Below are 21,081 nucleotides of genomic sequence, written 5' to 3'. Positions count from 1 at the left end.
GTGTGATGATTTTGGGATACCATATACAGCAAAGCAAACGGACTTCACAGCTCATGATATGATATCAATCCTTTTGATGGCATCTTTTATTGTCCGCTTTAACCTTTTTGCTGAGATGACTGGAAAATGAACTCGACGATCTAAAGATATCAATTTGTGTTCCCTCTTGCAGGCATCTCTCTTTTTTAATCTCGGTTGTATATATACATATATACCCTCTGCGCATATTTAGTAGCTTCATAGTAGCATGAGGGCGCCGCTCGCTGTAAATTCTAATAGAGAAAACAAGGAAATGCAAACCTCGATTCTTTGGTGCATTCGTGTTAATCCCGTGTGAGAGCTGCTAACAGCAACGAGGGGGGTTGGATGAATTCGACCAAACATTAAAAACTCATTCCCAATCAAAGTCCCAGGAGGAAAAACACTGTCAACTCCTTTAGGGAATACACTCCGTATAATCCCCTCTGGTAAGTGTACAATGAACGAGGCGGTCTGCCGCCAACCCATTTGATCCGAAACAATACCATGCCGCGCAGTCTTTTGTTCATAGTTTCATCAACAAAGAAAAGAAAACATTATGCCGCTCCTGCAGAGATCCACACATACTCTCTTTCATCTATAGGTTACGATCTGAACATGCGGCTGACAAAGTTGCTCGCAATGCTGCCCGCCAAGTTGGTTGATCCAAAAGCACCGCCAGCAAAGTTCGATGCCTGGCTAAACTTGTCGCACCGAGAGAATGCCAGGGTATTGATGATAGTTAGAGCCAACGCAATCGCTAAAAAAAAAAAAAAAACCAATGTAAGCCCCTCCAACGTCAACCGGATGAAATGAAAAAGGGACCACTCACCAACAAGAGGCAGCCACAGGAACTGCAGCCGTATAATCGCCAAAATCGCCATCAGAATCCACCACACCGGCTGCACGTACAGCGCCAGCCAGAAGAAGCGGCTGTCCGTCGCGTTGATCTGCCGCGTGCCCGGCTCCAGGCTCTCAAACACCCACTGCGACTCGCCCGTCTGAGGGTCGACCTCGTTCCACCACCGCAGGCCGACCAGCCGCCGGCCCGCAATGTTCTTGAGGTAGTAGAAATCCGCGGCCAGCAACAAAATCGTAATGATGAAGATCATGATCCTAAAAAGTTGTTTTATCCAGACATTAGCCGTTTGAAACAACAAGAGAGTGTCCAGGGAATACTACTATACGCACATGCTCTTGATGACCCATAATCCCAAAAAGTAAATAAGAACGCTCGCTGCAACAAAACACCCATCCGTCAGCCTCTCTCTCCACCGTAAAGAAACATCCATCTTCTGTTCGACAAGAAGAATTGGGGGGTTATTTCCACCAACATATTCGAAAGCCCAGAAACGTGAGCAACGTAATCGGATGGGAGCTGAGCCGCCAACTCAGCGCTCCCTGTGCGGGCTGCGCGACCTCTTCCATGGCAGCAGCGAGGATATCGTCACAGGCTGGTTGCGATATCCGATGTCGCGGGTAGATAAAGGGAGGAGGAATTCGAGGTTTACGTCAAGGTCGGCTTCGTTGGTTGTGTTGTCTCGATGTAGATTGTCGTCATCAGAAGAAGCCGACTTGGAGAGCTTCGCGATCAAGCTACCGTAGCTCATCAGGGATGGAGCTATGATGTTCCGGCCAAGGTGGGGTTGTCGGGCGTGGTCTTCGGCTATTATTCGCACGACCGCTGTGGATAAGAGCACAAGTATTCGGCTACTCTTCTTGATAGTGCGCGACATACAAAAGAGACGCCCACCTCTAAGCATGTTGATGCTCATTCAAAAGCCCCAGATGATGACGACCAACTTTCTATATCTATAAATTACTCTTTCCTCGTGTGTATTTAGAAATCACCATCTCAACTCGACTGAATGCATTGCCAAATAGAATCCTTCAATTTGTCTACTCTTTTCTAAACATACGCCTCCATAGTCCCATATTATAACCTCCGCTCAGCATCCATCATGGCTGCACGAGCTTCGTCCATTCTTCGGCGCTCCTTATTATATGGTTGTTCTTCACATCGTCTTTGAAAAAATGATGCTTGACTGATATCGAGTCATAGTTCCTGCATCTTCCCAGAAGATGCTCTCCAAGTCTTTGGCCCTGACAACAGACAATGTCACATATGACTTGGAGGACTCTGTGACTCCCTCTCAGAAGGGAAATGCTCGAAATCAGTTAAAAGAGCACATTTCCACTCTAAAATCTCGTCCTTCCACCATTTCAGAGCTTGCTGTTCGGATAAATGCGGTGTCAACCCCGTTTGCCCTTGATGATCTAACCACACTGTCATCGGCAGATCAGGTTGACGCCATTGTCGTGCCCAAAGTCAATTCGGCAGCCGACCTGACCTTTGTCACTGATGTACTGCGACATGTAGCTCCAGAACGTCATAATGATAGCTCAACAAATCCAATCAAGATTATAGCGCTTATTGAATCAGCTCAAGCAGTCATGGACCTTTCTTCCATATGCAAAGCCTCCCCCTTTCTCAGTGGCTTGATATTTGCAGCCGAGGACTTTGCGCTTGACCTTTCGATAACAAGAACGCCTTCTCTGACGGAATTTCTCTATGCACGGTCGGCCATTGTTACTGCAGCTCGAGCGCATAACCTCCCGAGCGCCATTGACCTGGTTTGTACTTCCTATAGAGGCGATGATGGACTCCGGACACTGGAAGAGGAATGCCAAGGTGGAAAAGCCATGGGTTTCAATGGCAAGCAGTGCATACACCCTGGACAGCTAGAGACTGTCCAGAGGATGTTTGCTCCCGATATAAAGGACGTAGAGTGGGCCGTCCGTGTCACCATTGCCGACGAAAAGGCCGCGACTGCAGGGCGTGGTGCGTGGACTCTTGATGGGAAGATGATTGACGCCCCAGTGGTGGGAAAAGCCCATGCCATAACTGCCAAAGCAGAGCAATGTGGAATTGATGTGCAGGATCTAAGAGCAAAGTGGAAAGATCAAGAGCCAGAGTAGTAACTTCATAAAATCTGTTGTTCTTGGAAACATGGAATACTTGGAAGCGAAATGACCACAAGGTATCTTCGCCAAAGATGACTATTACCACATCATATGGTTTGGCTGCCAGAATGATGTGAGCTCTGATTCTATTTCACGATCGAGGATCTCTCCTGGACTTGGAAGCCGTTGATATTGTTGAAAAGGCGAGTAACCTTCTTCATGGACTGGTTGTTGCACTGCTTTTCTTGGAGATGAGCATCTTGCATCATTGAAGACGTCCGTATGTGACACTCTCGAAGTTTGACTATGGCACGCGTCTTGAGCTGAGAGTAAAGAATTGTCCACATACGAGGTGGGGAGCTCGTCAGCATCTAGTAATTCACGCTCCTTTCTTTCGATGTATTCCAAAAGGGATTCACCAGGTATATCATCAATCGCACGCAGCGTATCCGAGCATAGGGTATTTGCGACTTGACAAACCTCCTTGGATAGCTGACAAGCATAGTCGGAGCTGGTGAGCTGCGCTGGCATGTCGATATTGCTTGCATGTCGTGACTTTGTATTGAGGACCTTCAACAATTCAATATCATCAATATACGACAAACCATTGTTTGCAAATAGAAAGGAGGGATATTTGGCACTGTCCGAATCATAAGCCCAAGCTGGAAAGGAATATCTTTGAGGGCGGTGAATATCTCCCACTTCTGCTTTGAGGTTTAGCCTTTCGGAAACATGTGGTAGATATGTGGGGTACCCGTGTATCTGACTCGCTACACTCGCGGTGCATATTCTTGGGTTGTTTAATTGAGGTAGTTGGTCTTGTTGGTTTCCTATGTGAGGTAGCATTTGTGGAAAGGTATTGGGTAGGCGTGGTTCTGTTCTTGAGTTGGAGCAATCACCTTCGTCTGTCCAAAGCCGATGGTCGCCATTATCCTCGTCACTCGAGTTGTGATTCTCAGTCCGCTGGTGTATTCGGGGGCTTACCATAACTCCTATGTCTCTGTACTTGGTAGCCTTAACTTGGTTGCCGTCACGTAGGTCGCGGTCGTCGCCATTTCCCTCGGTGTTCCGCTCTTGATGTCTTGCAGCGGATTCCCTCTGAGCTTCCTGTATCGAATTACCGTCCGAAGAAAGCGGCGTATTCAACATATCTAGATCGGAGCAATGGGGAGCGGTGGTTGGAGGAAAGCTGTAAATGGGACGAATATGCAGGGTAAAGCTGTCTCGTTGTGGTGGGGGTCTGTTGTTGTCCCCATCGCAGTCTTTGGCAACGTTGCTGCCATTATCTCTATGGCACCCTATAGTGTTGGCCCTCCCAGTAACGGCGTCATCATTGATGATATCAGTAGTGATCGATCGCCGGATAGGCTGGAAATAGCTTGACGAAGTTACAGAAGTGGCTCTGCTGTTACGGGTATCGGGGGAGCCTGAAGGCGCGTCATCTTCTGTTAATTATCGTAAGGCATCAGAGGGCATTTCAACTTTGTCCTGATTCTTACCTTCTCTTTCTGACTTCCTCGCTATTGGTTTTGCCCATTGTTCATTGTCGATTGGAGTGCGGCCTTGGTCAGGCGAGGGTATGTCGTTAAATACAAGGTCGGTTTCTGTCGAGACGTTATTAAGTCTGCCCCCATACGTTCCCCGATAAACGTACGAGGCACAGAGCTTCGGCCGTTGACAAATAATCCGGGCGTGAAGCTGGGCTTTAGCTTTTGAATGTTATCCCACGGTGGTCAGCAAACAGGAAATAGGGGGAAGGAATACCGTAATTCTTTCGTTTGGGTTTGTGATTGCGCTGGATCTGAAATTGGCCATTATCTCTCGGCTCGATCGTAGCCTCCCATTTTTTGATACGCGAGTAGACGACCTCTTTGCCTGTTGCTTCCCTCTTCTCGCATCTTTTATTTTAACCGTGTTGTAGCGGTCTTTCCTAGTCTTTCGTCTGGCTTGCTTCTCGAAGATGCCATGATCTGCAAGCGAGGCTCCCGACGGCGTCGAGACGTGGGCTTTGGGAAGGGAATGCTCCTTTCTGTCGTGTACAACTTTGTCATAGTCGTTCTTCAGATAAGGATCGTGAACAAGATGGCGACTTGTCTGGCCAGCCAAAGATGGCGGTGATGGGGTATCTTGAATAAGGACATCTGATGCCTGGTACCTCCCGGCGTTGTATTTGGATTGGATATGAACAGTCGGAATGCCGTTGGGATGCCAGAAAGATTTCTCAGGGTCAGGGCTTGCTTGCCGGAAGATTTCCCGTGATGTATCATTGTACACGTCGCTTGCCTGCACGTGCTGCAGCCAGGAAGGGATAGGGTCGGTCGGTGAAGACTGAGAGGCTGACCGCAGGGTACCAGAGTTACGGCACTGATTCTGATGGTAAATGTTGCTCCCAGCTAGAAAAGCGTTATGCCTGTGACTGGCCATGCTGCTGACACGGAATGGTACGTAAAAGGCGGGATCAAGGCCAGAAAGAATCAAAGCAAGCTTCAGGCTGAAGGAAGAAAAGGCCCGAGCTTTGCGTCAAGCCATGTTTGAACAAGGTGGGAGAAATGTTTACAGTCTACAGTTTATTTGGCTTGATACTGTCGAGGAAGCTGGGCATTGCTCTGGGTCGATATCGAAGGTGCCATGCTCTCAGTCCAGCGTCTTCTTCACGGCTCGAAGCAGGAGCATTCACTCAATTCACTGCTGGATTCACAGCAATTGGCCGCTGAGCTAGCGCAAATAGCCGTTATCTTCAGCATGCTGCATCAAAATCGCTGCTGGTGTAATCCGGACAAGCACTCGTGCGTACAGTATGTACGAGGCCTGGGAATGAAATGGTGACATTCGTCGCGGGCCTTGGGGATCCCGAGGCTGATTGACTGGCTGAAACTTGGTCGGTCAATTGGCTGGACGCTGCAACAAGGCCTTGCGTACAGTATTCGTACACTACAGTAGGCAGGATTGCTGTGGCGCTGCCCTAAAGCAGCAAGGCTCCGCCGTGCCCAATCTCGTAGGCTCTCATAGGCTACTCATAGCTTGTGGGCGCTGCAAAGAGGATACCCTTAGGTACCTAAGTACCGTGCTAGGTCAATTACACGTGCGTGCAGCTTACCCCAAAGCAGAGCGGCGGATCCCCTCCCCGCTCCAGCGAGCCGGACTACCAGGCGACCAGGCCCCGTGATTGGCCCGTCGGAGCCCCGAATATCAGGTGCCTAGGCAAGGGCCATGTCCATCCGCCGTGCACGATAGCAGCATGTGTGTTTGATGGCGATACATATCAGAAAGCCACGGAGATCGCCCTGGGCTGTCAGAGATGCACAACAGCGCTGACAAGAATCGAGCTTGCAGGGAACAGGTATCGTGGCTAGTACGAGGACGAGGCACGAAGCAGCAAGCCAAGGTCTCCGTACTCGTAAGCCAAACGGCGACTTTTACTGCTGGCTGACTAACGCAAGGCAAGCAAACCTAGGTAGGCATGGGAATGCATGCAGGCTCCCCTAAACAACTCACTCCCCTACATGCAGTACTACCTACAACAAGATGTCGACTTGAGCATGGCACCAGACCTCCTTGTTGCTGCTCATTGCTGCTTAATCATGGAGTAAATAGTACCCTACAGTATAGCACAGCACAGTAGCAGCTGAATAAGGAGGTGGCTTTCCTGCCAAACAACGTCAGTATATCACGACATGCCGAACCACCGTAGTCGTCTGTGGCATTGCTTCCTACATCAAGTCTTTGCAAGACGATCCTCAGCCTAGTCGCTGTGATTGGCACCCCATTGATTAGGTTTGTAATCAAACGCCCAGATCTCAGTGGATGGCCGAGGCTTAGCTCAGGCAAGCCCAGGGTCAATCCCAACCTCCAAGTGTGTACGGATTCGTCTAGCTGCAGGGCCTCTGTGCCACCTTGTTCGAGCAAACTCGCATCCTGTATGGCCCGCTTTGTAGGCTGGATGGGGCCGAACCCGGCTGGCTGGTTCGTCGGGGCAGTGGACTGGAAGCGGAGCCAACGAGAAAAGCGCGCGCAAGATCCAAGGAATCCATTTGCTACAGTACGAGTATGGCGTTGCATTTGCTATTCTCTTTTCTTTCCAAAGTCCGATGCGCCGCTGCCCAATGCAAAGGACTGCAGCAAGATAAGGTAGGCCTGCAATCGGGTAAGATGTCGGCTGCCGTATCGGTTCTGCACTCTTCCATCACGGTAAACTTGGCTCTCGGCCAGAGGGGTAACAGCTTTCGGCGGGAAACGAGAAACCAGGCACCTGGATTAGGAAAGCTTTGCTCTCCTCTAGCCAGCTGAAAGACAAATCAAAGGGACTCTGGGCACTCACAACCAAAAAAGATCTGGGTGAGCAATTTGCCAGCTCCTCCGCCCTCTAATTGGTGTGTGACCGGGGGTTGGACGCCAGGAGGGTTAGATCAGGGGTTCAATAAACCAAGTTGACGTGGACCCTCCCTAGCTTACGGCCAGCCAAGCTGGCGAGCGGTTCCCGAATGTATTTGGCCAAGTGCCGACCAGGGGTTCAAGGTAAAAGCCATTGGCGTCTGAGTTGAAACGGACAAGTTGAATAAGTCGCGACAACCGGTGCCATCTACGTCTTTGAGCTGAAAAGTTGGTCATAGCGGCATTAGGTAGGACATGGTTTGTTCTCGTATCTAGGAAACAAGACAGTAAGAATTCGAGATTGTTTAATAAAAAAACAGGGCGATAAGTACCTACCTACACACCCTCTTCAACACGACGCCTCGGATAAGAGCTTGCGGCAAAACACAAGTTGCTATTTTTGTCTTTGGAATAGGAGAGGGTTCAGGATGCCGCATAAACAAAGAAATTGACCCGACGTAAGATGCGTCATCGCTAAAATCATGCAACCTTGATCTGGCCTTGTTTGATATTGCATCTGGCTAGTGCCAAAAGTTGCAGGGACAAACGAAGCCCTTTCACCAAGGATACGGATGTACGAAGTACATAATCTTCAAACTTGGCACCTTACCCCTGGTATTGCTTGTTGTTAATCTACATGTCAGCCCTGGTCACGCCATCTCGCCGTCATGTATCCGTACCTGTAGCATTATGGATACAATTCGGCTGGCGCATCCATCGAGGATAGTGGCTAAGGGATTTGCGCGGAGAATTTTCAAAGAAGCGAGAGGCTCCGTGCCTCAAGATCGTACCTGTGAGGTTCCAACTATAAGTACCATAAACCTGCTGTATTGTACAGAACAGTACGAGTACGTGTACCTGTATGGGCAGGGCACATAATATTTGTCAAGGGACCAGACCCGACTGTACAAAGGATTGCCCATTGACTATTCGGCCAATAGTATCCAACAGCCGGGGCCTGCGGTGATCCCCTTGATTGCACGAGTGCCGGATACCGCGTGGATGAAAGGCAAAGCGGCAATTCACTCCAATGTTGGTTCCTGACAAGGTAGCCTCGTCTATAGAAATCCAATTTGCTGAGCCTTGGCTGCCACATTCCATAATGCGCAGATGACTAGCCATTGACCAATCGTAGCCGGGCGTATACACTCATCCGTCGCTCTTTCCAGCCCAGCAACGACGTATCTTGCGAGTCACCCACGTCATCATCAGCCTTGCACACTCGTCGGTACAAGGCGGTCACCCGGAGAGGTGCACTCTGCGTGGTGGCAGTCCACGGTAGTCGCCAAGTACTAAAGTGACATGAAAGCATACCTAGGTAGTACCTACCTAGTAGTAGGTAGACGCAATGGACCAAGACAAGACCAAGACCAAGACCAAGCAAGCCCCGTTGTAGAAGAAGGTGCTACTGATAACGCCAGCTGCCAACCGCCAGCTGCCAACCTTGCGAGAGGCGAGTACCAAGTACCTTCTTTTGTGCCTGTACCCGCACAGGACAGACGGAGGACTGGCCACCGTTTTTTGTTCTCCCACAACAACTTCTTGACCGCATAAATCTCTTGGTCTTCTCTCCTCATGCCCATCTTCACCTTCACCCTCTTCCCGCCCTTCCCCCTCAAATCCAAGACCCCATCCCTTTTTAGCCGTTACGACATCCCGCCGAATCCAAAAGTCTCTGCGCGCTTCACCAACCGCCCGTCTTCTCGAGGCCGCCGTGACACCCGATAAGCACTTCGTACGGATAAAGACCCAGTCGCCCTTACAAACACACTGCCCCCCCGACGCGCCGCGGCATTGCCAGCATAGTCCAGCTTCCAGACTGGACTTGGGGTCATTTTAATTAGCGCACTGCTTAGGACACTCGCCGCAGCTCCGTCGATCGCTGAGAGGGCGAGATCAGCAAGCCACAACCACGTTGTGTGGCTCATCTGTCTCTGGGCAAGCTGGGTTGCTGGTTCCAGACGTCACGGACGAATCGGCACAGCTCTAGGTACGTGGTCGCGCAGTAGTCTGCATCTTTTTCTGTCCCTCACTGCGGTACCGCATGGAACACTTGTCCCGTCTCGTCTCTCCGGCCTCTGGTCTCCATCGCTGTCACCGTCACCGTTGTACCATCATTGTCGCTGCTGCTCCGCCCTTGTTTGCCAACCTTTCCACCGCATCCCGTGCTTTGGAACTAGGCACTACCATATTTTGGCATCCTGCTCCAGAGCATCTCTCCCCCATCACCTGACGCCCCCAGCAAAATATCGAACTGCGATTGGAAACTGGGCCGTAGCCTACTTTCATTTATCCAGTCTCTTTCTTCCCACCCGCACATTGCTGTTGGCCCATGTCGACAAGCCCCCCTTGACTTCGAGGTATGCCATCTCAGACCTTGCTTTTTAGCCCATGCTGGCGGGGGGTTGATCTGGAGCCACAAACCAGATGTTGCCTTGCAAGCACAGTTATACCCGATAGTATCCAATGTCGAATGGCACTATGAGAGGGCTTGGAGTGCATTCGTTGTCCCCTAATGACGAGCGCCGCCCATGGCCAGTGGCCTTGCGCACCACATGCAGTCTAGAGGACTTTATGCCCTACCCTCATCTGCAAGACACTGCCCAAGCCTATGATTCTCTTCTCAGACCATCCTGCTATTACCTGTTGAGACTAGTTCTTTCACTCTCCCCCCTCCCCTAACAGAACCCAACTACCATATCCCGAATTCTGCAGCACCCCGCCTGACAATATCAGAACATTCGGTCAGGGTACTACTGCCACTCTTGACAAGGACTGCCACATCCACCAGCGTCAGAAATCGAGACGCAGTGCATCTCAAAATGTCGAAGCTTTTCATAGGGTAAGTTTTCTAGCCTGCTCCCCGGCTGCGCTCGCCCCCATGGAGTCGTCTGGACGTGCTGCTGACTGAGTGCCAAAGCGGCCTAGCATGGCACACCGAAGAGGCCACTCTGCGCCAAAAGTTTGAGGAATTTGGCGTGGTTGAGGAAGCGGTAAGTCGTTCTTTAACTCATCCCATTACGCCTTGGTACAGCACGGCTGGCTTTGATTGATTTGCGTCGCCTGAGCCGTGACTTGGACTCGCTCACAAAATGGGATCCAACATTTCCATCAACGCAAATCCCCTGTTGTGGCAGCTCACGCGTGGAACCGTGTTTCTAATGAATTTGTCAAGGTGGTTGTCAAGGATCGAGATACCGGCCGCAGCCGTGGCTTTGGTTTTGTGCGATACGTACAAGAAGCTGATGCCCAAGCTGCCATCACCGCTATGAACAATGTCGAGTACGGATTCTTTGCTTATTCTTTTCTTTGCCTGCTTCTTTTTGCTGGGAGTATCATGTCCATTGCAGAAGAGTTCTGACTCCTTCTCCAGGTTTGACGGGCGAACTATTCGTGTTGATAAGGCATCCGATAATGGTCCCCGTGGCGGAGGATTCGGCAATCGCAACGGCGGAGGGTATGGAGGCCGAGGCGGCGGCGGCTACGGAGCACCGCCGGGACCCTATGGCAATGCACCACCCCCTGGCTACGGCGTTCCCAACATGTACCAGCAAGCTCCGTATGGCCGCGGTTACCCACAGCAGCAGCCTCAGTACGGCATGCCTCCGCAAGGTATTTCAAAAGCAGACTCTCTCCCCATGGTCATAGAGGTGGCCATTCGCTTTGAATCGATGTTGACTGTCTCCTAGGTTACGTCCCATCGTATGGTGGCTACCCCAATGTTCCCCAGCAGCCACCACAGCCTCCCCCCCAGGGTGGAGGCTATTAAGCAAATCCAATAAGGCCCGCTGCAGATTCTCATCCACAGTCCTTCCCCAGGGTGAGAGGCTTAGAGCCCTTCCGGAGCCGTGTTATCGAAAAATAAAGACCCAGGCATGTTCTTTTGGTTTTGCGAACGGCACCCTTTAGAACTCTCGAGGTGGAGCGTCTATAAGTGTCAAAGATATACCCGGATTTGTTTTTCTTTCGATAAAATGGATGAGCTGTCCAGGCTATTAACGAGCCCTGCGTGAGGAGAAGCTCTTGGAGAGGGAGGATTTCTTTTGTTTTTTTCACTGCCGGTTTTTACTTGCCCCGTCTTGTGCTTTTGGAATCAAAACAGGGGGTTCCTGCACCATTGCTTTGTGGGAGGGACTGGCCGGATCACGGACAAGTCAAGGGGAGATTTCGGGTGGAGAGACATCTGTAGGGGATATTGGAGCCATATATTTGGCCACCTTTCTAGAAAAGGTCCACTATAATATTGGCGACGTTAATGACGGGCTATGATCAATATCTAGGTCGGCCGGTATGAGAGACGAGGGCGGCATTGTCTATCATTAGGGGATCTGAGAGGAAAAAAAGCATTTGCCTTCCATGTTTCTTTGTCAGTTTTTCTGGTCTTTGTCTTTCCCCGCCTTCTTATTATGAGACAACTTTTTCGATTTCCTCCGCCTCCCTTGTGCTGCTCTCCTGTTTGAAATTGGAGATTTGAGGTGAAGCTCGGGGAGCCTTTGCTGAGCCGTTGGCCGCGGCTTCAAGAGCCCTCACACGACGTGCGAGATCACTCACGTGGACATCCTCACTCTCCGGGCACAGTTCAGCCAATGCTGTGTCGAGGCCGAAGAGGTAGTCCTTGTTTAGCCCGCTGGGGCCACGGCTACGCAAGATGTGCTCGGCAAGTTCCTGAGGGTCTTGGGGACCGACAAACTGCTCATTGTCTGGCGTACCGATGTAGACCAGCGTCTGGATGGGTGAAGAGCCATCAGCGGGATGAAATGGCGTATAATGGATGGAGTAGCCGTTGATCTCTCGGATGTCGAGATACTCCTTGACCTCTGTCACATGGTCGGCGTGGATCCGGTAAGCTACTCCCCATACTTTATCGGGAGCATCGTCATGGTGGTCTGTGAGCTGTTCCCAGTGGGACCGTTCAATCAGAGTGACCACTCGCCCAGGAGCCTCTGGTGTCCCTCGATGATCTTCGCTGGAGTGATATTCGGGTTAGTTTTGCAAATGAGCCTCGTGACTGCACTGCTCTTGCAGAGGCGTTTGTTGTCATCGTCCTACATACCTGGCCTATTGAGGTTGTGAGCTACCGTACACCATACTGGGCAGTGAGAGAGAAAAAGGGGCAACGAGTTGCTTTCGCCAGAGTGAACTGAACTTACCTGCCAGAAACGCCGGACGTATCCCGTTACCCAACCCGGGATTCTCTTGTCTTGTTGCTGGTGTTAGCAGGTATATGTCTTATGACATTTTCCCCGTACAGAGGCAGAGTATGTGCAATGTGAGAAAAGTAGAAGGGAGCAATACCAAAGTGCGGCGGGGGCTTCCATATGAGGCTCCTATACGTTGGGTATCCATCAGAGATTAGATGCACGAACGACATGGGAGGAGCAAGGCTTGGGCGTCGACAGGGGAGCAGGCGGAGACAAAATCCCGAATCCTGTGCCACGTCTTGTACGCCAATTTGATTTGCGAAACGTACCCGTAGCCATAGAGCCAGAATTCCGATGCGTTTTCAGCTGCAGTCATCACGTACGAGGTCACGCGAGATACTATATCTGGGGGGTGTGTGTTGTTGTTGTTTTCGGCTCGATTAAAATCTTCGTCGACGAATGTTATGTTTGAAGCGACAGAATTACAGAGATGAGAAGCGACAGTCTATTGGAATGACGGGAACAATTAACAAGATCAGCATGCAAAAGCGTTTTTACGGTGCGGCATCTGATTTGGCTACGGCGCTGACATGAGAGATATGGAGGTTATGGCGCAAAGAGGTTACGAGACTGCGAGTGGAAATGATTACAAAGCAGCCAGCCAGTGAACTTTTTGAGTCATGAACAACTTCAGGCTTCGATAATGGCAAGTTGACATGCAACGAACAAACAAAGACGCTCTGCTTCACAAGGAGATTAAATAACAGACAGGCAGAAAGACACTACTACACGCAAGGAGGCTTTCACCGGCTGCAGCAAGTTGAGACAGGACGCATGAAATTGATTCCTCAGCGTTAAGAAAGGTTAGCACTTGCAAGGCGAGGTCTGTGTACTTCACGCCCAGACGATATAATACCGCAAAGCCGCTGAAAAGAATGATCCTTTTTGAGGCCAAGAGCGAATGTGGAGTCATTTTTTTGGTCGCAAGTCGGCCTGCCGATGAGCCTACCTTGGCCGGATGATGCTATGGGCCGCGCAGAGCCTCACGGTATGGCGTGGCGGCTGTGCAAGTTTCAGTGTTTTCTCATCTCAGCAGCCCCGGTTTGAGTTGTTCGTAGCAGCAATGGCACTGTACGAAGTCTGAATTGCGGGCAGAAGGTAAGGTGGTTGGTTTGGTTCACCACTGTGTTTTCTGTCTGCTCAGTGGTTGCTCGTATTGTGACCAGAGGTGGCCAAAGCTGAAGACAATACAATACAGCTCTCAAAGCTGAAAAGCTGCATTGGAGAAACGAGCCAAAAGGATTGGGCGAGAAACGAGGCGAAGGCGCGGCATTCCATGGCCAAACCGGCACCCCGCCACAAACTGTCGCAAGGCACCGACAGGGATCGGCACTATTGAAGCTGCCAGCCCAGCTTTTGCCGCGTTTGTGCTGACGGGATGTGCAGCTGAGGCCCAGCTGCTGCTATTTAGGTACATGTAACTCCGTATTTGAGAGTGACAACTGACGAGGATGCGAGTCTCAGCATTTGAATCCTCCATCTGTTTCCCCGTCGCAACTACAATTGAACATTGACCAAAATCCTTCCAATAATTTCTCGGCGCCGCGACTCGCAAGGCCTTACGACGCCTACAGACCCTGCAGCCCCTATTTTCCATCTACAAGGGCGACGACTCTCGGCATCCAATCTCGCATTGAATTAGTTCTTTTCTACGGACCTGGAGTATTTACCAGCCTGGTGCTTTTTTTGCTCTAGAAAAGGCCCTGCCCCGCGACCCGATTTACCTACAGCGCTTCGTACTAGAGACCTACCGCCTCTTATTACTGCATAACCACACAGCAGCTTTATCTCTCCTCAACCCCACCCCCCAAGCAACAGCTGTTTCGACGTCTTGTCTTTGGTAGAAAGAAGCTTCCAGAGCCGACGACGCAACACAAACCCGCATCGACTGGGCACACCAGAAATTCCCTCGTTGTTTTCTCTGTATCAATACCCGGCGGCCACGTCACAGACACATCTGCGAAGCTCCTTTGGTACATTCGCAGAAATGGCGTACAACCGGCCCTACGACCCAGATGCTCTCCCCAGGTATGTCTCAGCCTTGGAAGCTCGAAACGTCATGGACTGCCGTGCCGCTTTTGCTACCCCCCTCGTGGCTCTCAGAACATTTGGTGAAATGGTCAATCGCTAACCCGTCACCAACTACAGATTTGCTGAGCCTGACCAAGTACGTTGCATGAATCCCACCCCCCTGAGACCGGAGGAAGAGAGATGTCCCATGGGATAGGCAGTTGACCAAGCTTGTTTGCGCAGAAACCAGGCCAGGCACCATCTCCGCACGCTGGAGCGCCTCCGCAGCAGGGATACGGTCGCCCTCAGCAGCCACAGTATCAGCAGCAGCAACCGCAATACCAACAACACCAACAGCCTCCCCCCAACCAGCACCAGTACGATCACCCACCGCGGCGTGATACGGCGGGACATGGTGGTCAAGGACAGTACGATCACCCCCCACGGCGCGATACGGCGGGACATGGTCAAGGGCAGCCAAGATACGATCAGCAGCAGCGACATGACAATAGGTCGCCAATCACCCACCCTGGCGCATACGGGCTTGGATCACCGCCTCCTGTAGCCGCTGCTCAGCGTCCGGCAGCGCAGCATCACCCTGCTGCTACCTCTCGACCGCCCCCTTCGCCATCCAACGACGCGAATGGTGCAGACCCAACGCTGCTGCCACTCTTTAGGGCTGTGGACAAGGATGGTGAGTTTGACACCCAAAGAGATATAGGACGACTCCTCTGTCCGAAGGATATGTGCATGAGTCAACAACGAGATGCTAACGTCAAGCCTCCTCAACTTAGGAACCGGTCACCTATCCGAAAAGGAGCTCTCAGCCGCCCTTGTCAACGGCGATTGGACCGCCTTCGACATCCAGACTGTCCGCATGATGATTCGCATGTTCGACTCGGACCGAAGCGGCACAATTGGCTTCCAGGAATTCTGTGGCCTCTGGTCCTTCCTCGCCTCGTGGCGCACTCTCTTCGACCGCTTCGACGTCGACCGCAGCGGCAACATCTCTCTACCTGAATTCACCGATGCCCTCATTGCATTCCGCTACCGACTCAGCCCGCAGTTTGTCGAGCTGCTGTTCCGTACGTACGATAAGCGCGGCGAGGGCGTCATGAGCTTTGATCTGTTTGTTCAGGCGTGCATCTCACTGAAGCGTATGACGGATGTGTTTAAGAGATACGATGATGACAGGGATGGATACATTACTTTGAGCTTTGAGGATTTCCTGAGCGAGATTTTGAAGCAGATGAAATGAGACCCTTCTTTCAGACTCATGGGATGAAAGGGCGGTAAATAGTGGATAAGAAAGTTGAAAACTAGATGTTGAAAAAAAGAAGGAAACGGAGGGCTGGTTGGGCATTTGTTGAGTAGGTTTGAAGAGGTGGGCATAGATAGGCAGATGGATGCACGATACCCTGGGAGATGTGAGGGCGTCTCATCTGCATCTACAAGTCTCATCTCGCATACATGTACCATTTTTGTTGTTTGCTTTCTCCCTCGCATTGTATTTCAAAAGACATTTATCCATCGCGGCAGATGAGAATAAAGAATCATTTACAATATTACCATTAGTATTATTACTCTTGTTCGCCTTTTCCATCTTTAAAACGCCGAAACGCTATCAAATAACCCCTCAGGCATATGTTTTCATTCCTTAAAACGCTGAAACGCTATTAAATAACCCCAAGGCATATGTTTTCATCCCTTAAAACGCTGAAACGCTATTAAATAACCCCAAGGCATCCGGCACTGCACGCTGATGCTGCGATAGGGGGTCCAGCTCGCAAACACCATCGCTCGTCAGAGTCACCTCTTCACCTTGGTACAGATCCAATATCTGCGTGCTCCTCGGCGCATACCGGCTCGAAGAGGCTCTCCTCTCCTTTGCCTCTGCCCGATCCAGCATCTCTTGGACCTCGTGCCAGAGGTACGTCCTTGTACGGGGTCGCTTGCTCCTCCTCACGGTGGCCTTGTCGTCTGAGCCACAAGTTGCTACCCAGGCTTTCGCACCGAGAGCGAGAGCCGTTTCCTGTCCGATGGGGAAATAGCTGTTGTTTCGTCCGAGAGCCCACAGTGGCCTAGGTTCCGTATCGAAGCTGTGTATGAGCGCGGTCAGGGGGAGGGCGGCCTCAGATACGAGATGTGAAGTTGCGTATGGCTTTATGCTGTTGTACGATGTTCCTCGCGGTGAGAATATCACGGAAAGTGTCTTGCCGGGGAAACGAGGGAGCGGTAATCCTGTGTCTGTATCTTTCGGGGGAAGCGGTGGTAGTTTGGGAGTGAGTGGAGGCGTGGGAGGAACGAGCCTGGCAGTCAAGTCTCCTATCGACGGCACTGGAAGAGGAGGTAAAAGTTGAGGCTGTGGTGCTGATACGATTGTTGCTGATCCCGGAGTTGTGGTTGTCACGGGCATGGTGACACACCGTCGAAAGGGAGACGGCCTCGACGGCGAAGGACGATATGTGATGCCTATCGCCGCGCGAGCGCCCTTCATGAACCCCCTCTGGGGAATCAAAGAGACCGTCACCTCGCCGCGGTCACCACCGATATAGCAAGGAGGAACCGGCACACGAGCCACTCTATCTTCCCCTACCAGACGCGGATCCAGCCACGGCGAGAGCGCGCCGACGATGCTAAAGTCGAAGTTCTTCCATGTGCGGAGCGTCTTGGCCGTTGCTGGGTCGGCCAAGATGATTGTTTTTGTAGCTGTGAGGGCGATGTGTCGTAGTGCGGCTTCGAGGGGAGGCGTGATTCTGCCTTTGCTGATGATGACGAGGTGTGGTGTTGGGATGTGGCTTATCGAGGGGATGTGTTTGGTGTGAGGATGATGGAGGAGGTTGTTGGTTGCTGGTTCTTCTAGCACGGGGTCGAGGAGGATGTAGAAGGGGTCGCGGATGCTGCCTTCTACGGGGGTGAATGTTAGGAGGAATGAATCTGCTGAGCATACTTTGGATATGTTCAATGCCATGATGGCAAGGCTCACGAAAGTGAAGAAGCGGGTTGGAGGTCTAAAGCTCTACGAGGTTCACGATATCCTGATCTCACGACATGTTGTGACTTATTCATACCTACCTGGCAAAACAATCACGGCTAAACATCATTAGGATAAGGAATGCTCTTCAGCTACTGAAAACATCAAATTGAGTTATAGTGATCGAACAAGACGGTTCCAGCCTTGAGTGCAACTTATCAAAGGGAGATGTAACTATGTACAAGTCAGTAGCTGGTAATGTCTCATAACAAGACAGTCATCTCAAGGAACAACATTCCTGTTGTCGGATGGCAAGACTGTAGTATACGGCGGATAAAACGGCCCAATTGACGGCTGGCATGTTGGTTGAGTCAAGTCCGTAGCATCTTTTCCCAATTCTGGAGCTCCGGATGAGGGTCAGGGATGGAGTCTTTTTGCGTGGCCAAAATCGTTCCGTTCTATATAAGCCGTGCCCACTCCGTACGGAGTCCGAGTTCAAACTCCGGAGCGGACCAAAATCATGCTAAACCCAGCTTGAGTCGAACCCTTGATTTTACTGGAGCTATGTCGAGATGTATTACTCCGAGGTACGGAGTAGTCATATCAAATCATCCATCCAAAAGCAGTCGATGGTACCATCATAGTGGTGTTGCGTGAAGCTTCAGACTCTCTTAGTCCATCTCATTCCACTATTTTAATTAGCAGTTCCGGTAGTTCACAATAGAAAGACCCAGGCCATTCAGGGCAAAACGGACCAAATATTCCACCCACGAAGCAAAAACCGGCTGCCACAATCGGAGGCGTCTTGCTTTTGCCGGCCAAATGGCTGAGGTAAGGAAAAGGCACCGAAGCCGCATGTAACGGCCGAATGAATGAAACGGGCCAAAGTGGAAAATAGATTGGATCAAGAAAAAAAAGTGACAGGTATTAATGTATCGAAAGTGGCACATCGCGCCTTTGTATCGTGGCCAGTGGGCATTTGGAAAACGCTAAAGTGTATCGTGGCCAGTGGGCATTGAAACGCTAAAGAGTACTTCCGCACGGGACTCCAGGCACAATAGGCGCGGAGGGCCCCATTAGCATAGCGCGGGCAAGTGCAGTGCCAGTGCAGCCGGGTGGGGACCGTGGAGAGCGTAGTAGAGGTAGGTGCAGACTGCAGCGTCACAGTGCGTGTGCGTAAGTCCCGCCTTCCTTCCGAGGGTTGCAGTTGCAGTAGCATGGAAGGTCGAGAGACTGTACTGGATGCAGTACCTGCTACCTGCTATTAGGTGCTAGTGGGTAGGGGTTTTGAGAGAAGGCGTTCCATCACAGAAAACATGATGTATTCAGAACATGTAGGGCACCAAGCATGTACTTGTTGAGGTGTAGCCGACAGCAGATGACAAGAGCACATCGCAACTTCTTACTGAAAGTAAAGCAGCCGAGTACGAGTACCGAGGGAATGAATTGGGAGCTGAGGCAAGAGGAAGGAAGCAAACGGCCAGTACCAGAGCAAGAGCTATGGGTGTGTGTGTGTGTGTGTGTGTACTGTACCTAGGCAGGTGGGTGCAGGAGTCAAAGTGTAGCAGTTGCAGGAGCTGGGGGAGGACCCTTGAGAGCGGCCGGTGGTCGGCTGTGACCGGCTGAGCTACGGCCGGTAGGTAGCTGGTACCACTGGGAATAGTATGGCGCGGGGTCACCGCCTTTGAATCAGTGAGAAGAAGAAGAAGCATGGGACTCACTCATCCATCCCATCTCATCCCATGTACCTGTATAATGCACACAAAGCAGAGGCCATCTGGCGGCTGTGATTGGCAAGCAGCTGGCACAAGCGTCCCTTGCTGGGATGGATGGGCTGACGAGAGAGAGACGCTGTTGCAACTATTGTGCTGCTATTGTGTTCCGGCGCGCGCTGAACCTGTCGGTACAGTATCAGCTGGGAGCTTTAGAGCACCAAGGTTAGTAACTATTACTACAAGGCACATGCTCTTCCACTATTGATATGTGACTTGTGCTGCAATAACATCGATTGAAGACAGGTTAAGCAGGGAGGAAGTATTGGCATCAGCTAATGCTGCTAGTTGTGCAGTTCGAGTTCTGGAAAAAAGGTCAACTCAACCTCAGGTCAGTATGCATGCATGTCTTCAAAATCACCAAATAGTTCGTGTCCGGAGGGGCTATGCCGTGGTACGTGAGCATGGACAGGCTCGGTCAAGCACACCGATCATGTCGCTGCAACCTCCAAGCTTCCCATCACCACGCTGCTTGTCTGCCTCGTACAACTACCTCTCCCGGCAAGCCCATCTCCGTCTTTTTGCTTCGCTTCTCCGGCAGACCAAATCTCGTCTACTTCGTACAAGCTCCCTCACGACTCGCTTTGCCTGGCAAGACCCAAAAAGGGCCCTCTCCGATCCCCGTCTCCGACCCAGTCGGCTGCACGTCAGTTTCATGGTGTGCAGACCACTCGGACCCTGGCACACCAGTGATGTCAGTCGCCCTGTTAGGTTGATGACGGCGCAGTGGCGCTTCAAGGATACGATACCTGCGCCAGAAAGGCATGCCGCTGTCTGGCTCCCGTTGTTGCAGTTGTCAGAGGTACTCGCCCAGGTAGCAGATACTTGTCTCGCGACCGAACAAATTTTTTCCTCTTCCTCTGCCCACACGCTGCCGCCACCGAGCCAACACTAGCTGTATGGCCCTCGTTGACTCGCAGCGCCGCACACCGACCGATTCAGCACGGCTGTTACTCAGGTGCCATCGCTAACCACGTTGGAACCACGGTTCAGACGCCAGCCCGGCCAGCCCGACCCTGTGAAACTCTTACGATGCTTCTGCGAGGGAGCAGCTTCAGTTCGAGTGTCACGGCGAAGCTACAGGCGCCAAGCGCAAGCTTAGCTCTTTGCAAGACAACCGGAAGTGGGAGAACGGCTTGGATGACGCCTACGGACCCGCCGGTGCCAGACCTCAGACCCAGAAGCGGCTTGCAGTTGGCGGGAGACGGCCTTTCTTCCCTCTTCTTTTTCTTCTTCAATACGCACATCTTCGGCCAGGCCTGCTCCGTACAGTATGAATACTGTAGCAGGCCTTCGTGCATGTATGCCGGACCAAGGCGGTCCTTTTTTCTTCCCTGCTTCGACCGCTGCTTATCGTCCTATCTGCTTGCCTGACTAGGAAGGATAGGCAGTAGCTTGGCACAAGGGCATGAGCATGTCATGATGAGGGATAACTTGGCTTGGATACGGAGATGCTCATACGAGAAGCAAAGTCCAACAGCTCCGAGACAAGCGGGAAAAGGCGAGCCAATACTTCAACTAAAAGTCAAATAATGCATTTTTGTCCTTCTCAGCTTGGGCTCGGAGCTCCGCCAGGCAAGCCGCCAACCGCGCCTCACGGCACTGGCTGCCCCCAAGGGCGGATGGCATGGCAGACCCCGTATTGCACTTAAGCGGATGTATCACTGGAGCTCAGCAAGCTGATAAAGCTCCCCTGGTTCGCGAGCAGAGAACAGACAGCCCCCACTCAAACGACCAGTCAGCTCGAAACCTCAGCCAGCAGCATTGCCTG

General features: G+C 51.5%; 8 protein-coding genes across 8 annotated transcripts; 4 read left to right on the top strand and 4 right to left on the bottom strand.

Moving 5' to 3' along the window:
• Positions 1 to 59: 59 nt before the first annotated feature.
• Positions 60 to 1,585, bottom strand: V8C40DRAFT_247119 (DUF846 domain-containing protein). Its single transcript, XM_083216258.1, has 4 exons — positions 1,353 to 1,585; positions 1,210 to 1,255; positions 851 to 1,134; positions 60 to 778 (listed from the first exon to the last, which is right to left on the bottom strand). Exons 1-4 carry the CDS (start codon positions 1,444 to 1,446, stop codon positions 624 to 626), a joined length of 579 nt encoding a protein of 192 aa, XP_083072721.1. The 5' UTR covers positions 1,447 to 1,585; the 3' UTR covers positions 60 to 623.
• A 169-nt stretch (positions 1,586 to 1,754) lies between these two features.
• V8C40DRAFT_247117 (Pyruvate/Phosphoenolpyruvate kinase-like domain-containing protein) lies at positions 1,755 to 3,612 on the top strand. Its single transcript, XM_083216257.1, has 2 exons — positions 1,755 to 2,025; positions 2,081 to 3,612. Exons 1-2 carry the CDS (start codon positions 1,980 to 1,982, stop codon positions 2,995 to 2,997), a joined length of 963 nt encoding a protein of 320 aa, XP_083072720.1. The 5' UTR covers positions 1,755 to 1,979; the 3' UTR covers positions 2,998 to 3,612.
• V8C40DRAFT_275251 (uncharacterized protein) lies at positions 3,082 to 5,406 on the bottom strand (the record flags this gene model as incomplete). Its single annotated transcript, XM_083220682.1, has 3 exons — positions 3,082 to 4,427; positions 4,482 to 4,647; positions 4,711 to 5,406. 3 exons carry the CDS (start codon positions 5,404 to 5,406, stop codon positions 3,082 to 3,084), a joined length of 2,208 nt encoding a protein of 735 aa, XP_083072719.1.
• Positions 5,407 to 10,175: 4,769 nt separating this feature from the next.
• On the top strand, positions 10,176 to 11,122 carry V8C40DRAFT_266587 (RNA recognition motif domain-containing protein; the record flags this gene model as incomplete). Its single annotated transcript, XM_083219769.1, has 5 exons — positions 10,176 to 10,195; positions 10,274 to 10,346; positions 10,529 to 10,635; positions 10,727 to 10,965; positions 11,043 to 11,122. The coding sequence occupies 5 exons, from the start codon at positions 10,176 to 10,178 to the stop codon at positions 11,120 to 11,122; spliced, it is 519 nt and encodes a 172-aa protein (XP_083072718.1).
• Positions 11,123 to 11,526: 404 nt separating this feature from the next.
• V8C40DRAFT_247112 (gamma-glutamylcyclotransferase) lies at positions 11,527 to 13,072 on the bottom strand. The gene is made up of 4 exons (XM_083216256.1): positions 12,824 to 13,072; positions 12,649 to 12,680; positions 12,503 to 12,553; positions 11,527 to 12,323 (listed from the first exon to the last, which is right to left on the bottom strand). The coding sequence occupies exons 1-4, from the start codon at positions 12,868 to 12,870 to the stop codon at positions 11,758 to 11,760; spliced, it is 696 nt and encodes a 231-aa protein (XP_083072717.1). The 5' UTR covers positions 12,871 to 13,072; the 3' UTR covers positions 11,527 to 11,757.
• A 1,274-nt stretch (positions 13,073 to 14,346) lies between these two features.
• V8C40DRAFT_29245 (EF-hand domain-containing protein) lies at positions 14,347 to 15,928 on the top strand. Its single transcript, XM_083222801.1, has 4 exons — positions 14,347 to 14,582; positions 14,703 to 14,721; positions 14,808 to 15,258; positions 15,359 to 15,928. The coding sequence occupies exons 1-4, from the start codon at positions 14,542 to 14,544 to the stop codon at positions 15,820 to 15,822; spliced, it is 975 nt and encodes a 324-aa protein (XP_083072716.1). The 5' UTR covers positions 14,347 to 14,541; the 3' UTR covers positions 15,823 to 15,928.
• A 344-nt stretch (positions 15,929 to 16,272) lies between these two features.
• Positions 16,273 to 17,748, bottom strand: V8C40DRAFT_279841 (uncharacterized protein; the record flags this gene model as incomplete). Its single annotated transcript, XM_083221296.1, has 1 exon — positions 16,273 to 17,748. Exon 1 carries the CDS (start codon positions 17,533 to 17,535, stop codon positions 16,273 to 16,275), a length of 1,263 nt encoding a protein of 420 aa, XP_083072715.1. The 5' UTR covers positions 17,536 to 17,748.
• Positions 17,749 to 20,746: 2,998 nt separating this feature from the next.
• On the top strand, positions 20,747 to 21,027 carry V8C40DRAFT_247098 (uncharacterized protein). Its single transcript, XM_083216255.1, has one exon. The coding sequence runs from the start codon at positions 20,762 to 20,764 to the stop codon at positions 20,960 to 20,962; it is 201 nt and encodes a 66-aa protein (XP_083072714.1). The 5' UTR covers positions 20,747 to 20,761; the 3' UTR covers positions 20,963 to 21,027.
• The last annotated feature ends 54 nt before the right edge of the window (positions 21,028 to 21,081 follow it).

Source organism: Trichoderma camerunense (genome assembly GCF_050948025.1).
Source record: "Trichoderma camerunense strain CBS 138272 chromosome Unknown V8C40scaffold_10, whole genome shotgun sequence".
NCBI classification, from domain to species: domain Eukaryota; kingdom Fungi; phylum Ascomycota; class Sordariomycetes; order Hypocreales; family Hypocreaceae; genus Trichoderma; species Trichoderma camerunense.
Note: the sequence above shows the minus strand (reverse complement) of the source record. Positions and strands in the feature narration are given on the sequence as shown.

Coding starts and splice junctions, on each gene's coding strand:
- V8C40DRAFT_247119 (XM_083216258.1), bottom strand. CDS start 1,446: ATGGAAGAGGTCGCGCAGCCCGCACAGGGAGCGCTGAGTTGGCGGCTC. Junction 1,256..1,352: donor GTTTCTGGGCTTTCGAATAT/GTTGGTGGAAAT, acceptor GTTTTGTTGCAG/CGAGCGTTCTTATTTACTTT. Junction 1,135..1,209: donor TTATGGGTCATCAAGAGCAT/GTGCGTATAGTA, acceptor ACAACTTTTTAG/GATCATGATCTTCATCATTA.
- V8C40DRAFT_247117 (XM_083216257.1), top strand. CDS start 1,980: ATGGCTGCACGAGCTTCGTCCATTCTTCGGCGCTCCTTATTATATG. Junction 2,026..2,080: donor TCGGCGCTCCTTATTATATG/GTTGTTCTTCAC, acceptor ATCGAGTCATAG/TTCCTGCATCTTCCCAGAAG.
- V8C40DRAFT_247112 (XM_083216256.1), bottom strand. CDS start 12,870: ATGACTGCAGCTGAAAACGCATCGGAATTCTGGCTCTATGGCTACGG. Junction 12,681..12,823: donor TTCTGGCTCTATGGCTACGG/GTACGTTTCGCA, acceptor CCCAACGTATAG/GAGCCTCATATGGAAGCCCC. Junction 12,554..12,648: donor GAAGCCCCCGCCGCACTTTG/GTATTGCTCCCT, acceptor ACCAGCAACAAG/ACAAGAGAATCCCGGGTTGG.
- V8C40DRAFT_29245 (XM_083222801.1), top strand. CDS start 14,542: ATGGCGTACAACCGGCCCTACGACCCAGATGCTCTCCCCAG. Junction 15,259..15,358: donor TAGGGCTGTGGACAAGGATG/GTGAGTTTGACA, acceptor TCCTCAACTTAG/GAACCGGTCACCTATCCGAA.
- V8C40DRAFT_247098 (XM_083216255.1), top strand. CDS start 20,762: ATGCTCATACGAGAAGCAAAGTCCAACAGCTCCGAGACAAGCGGGAAA.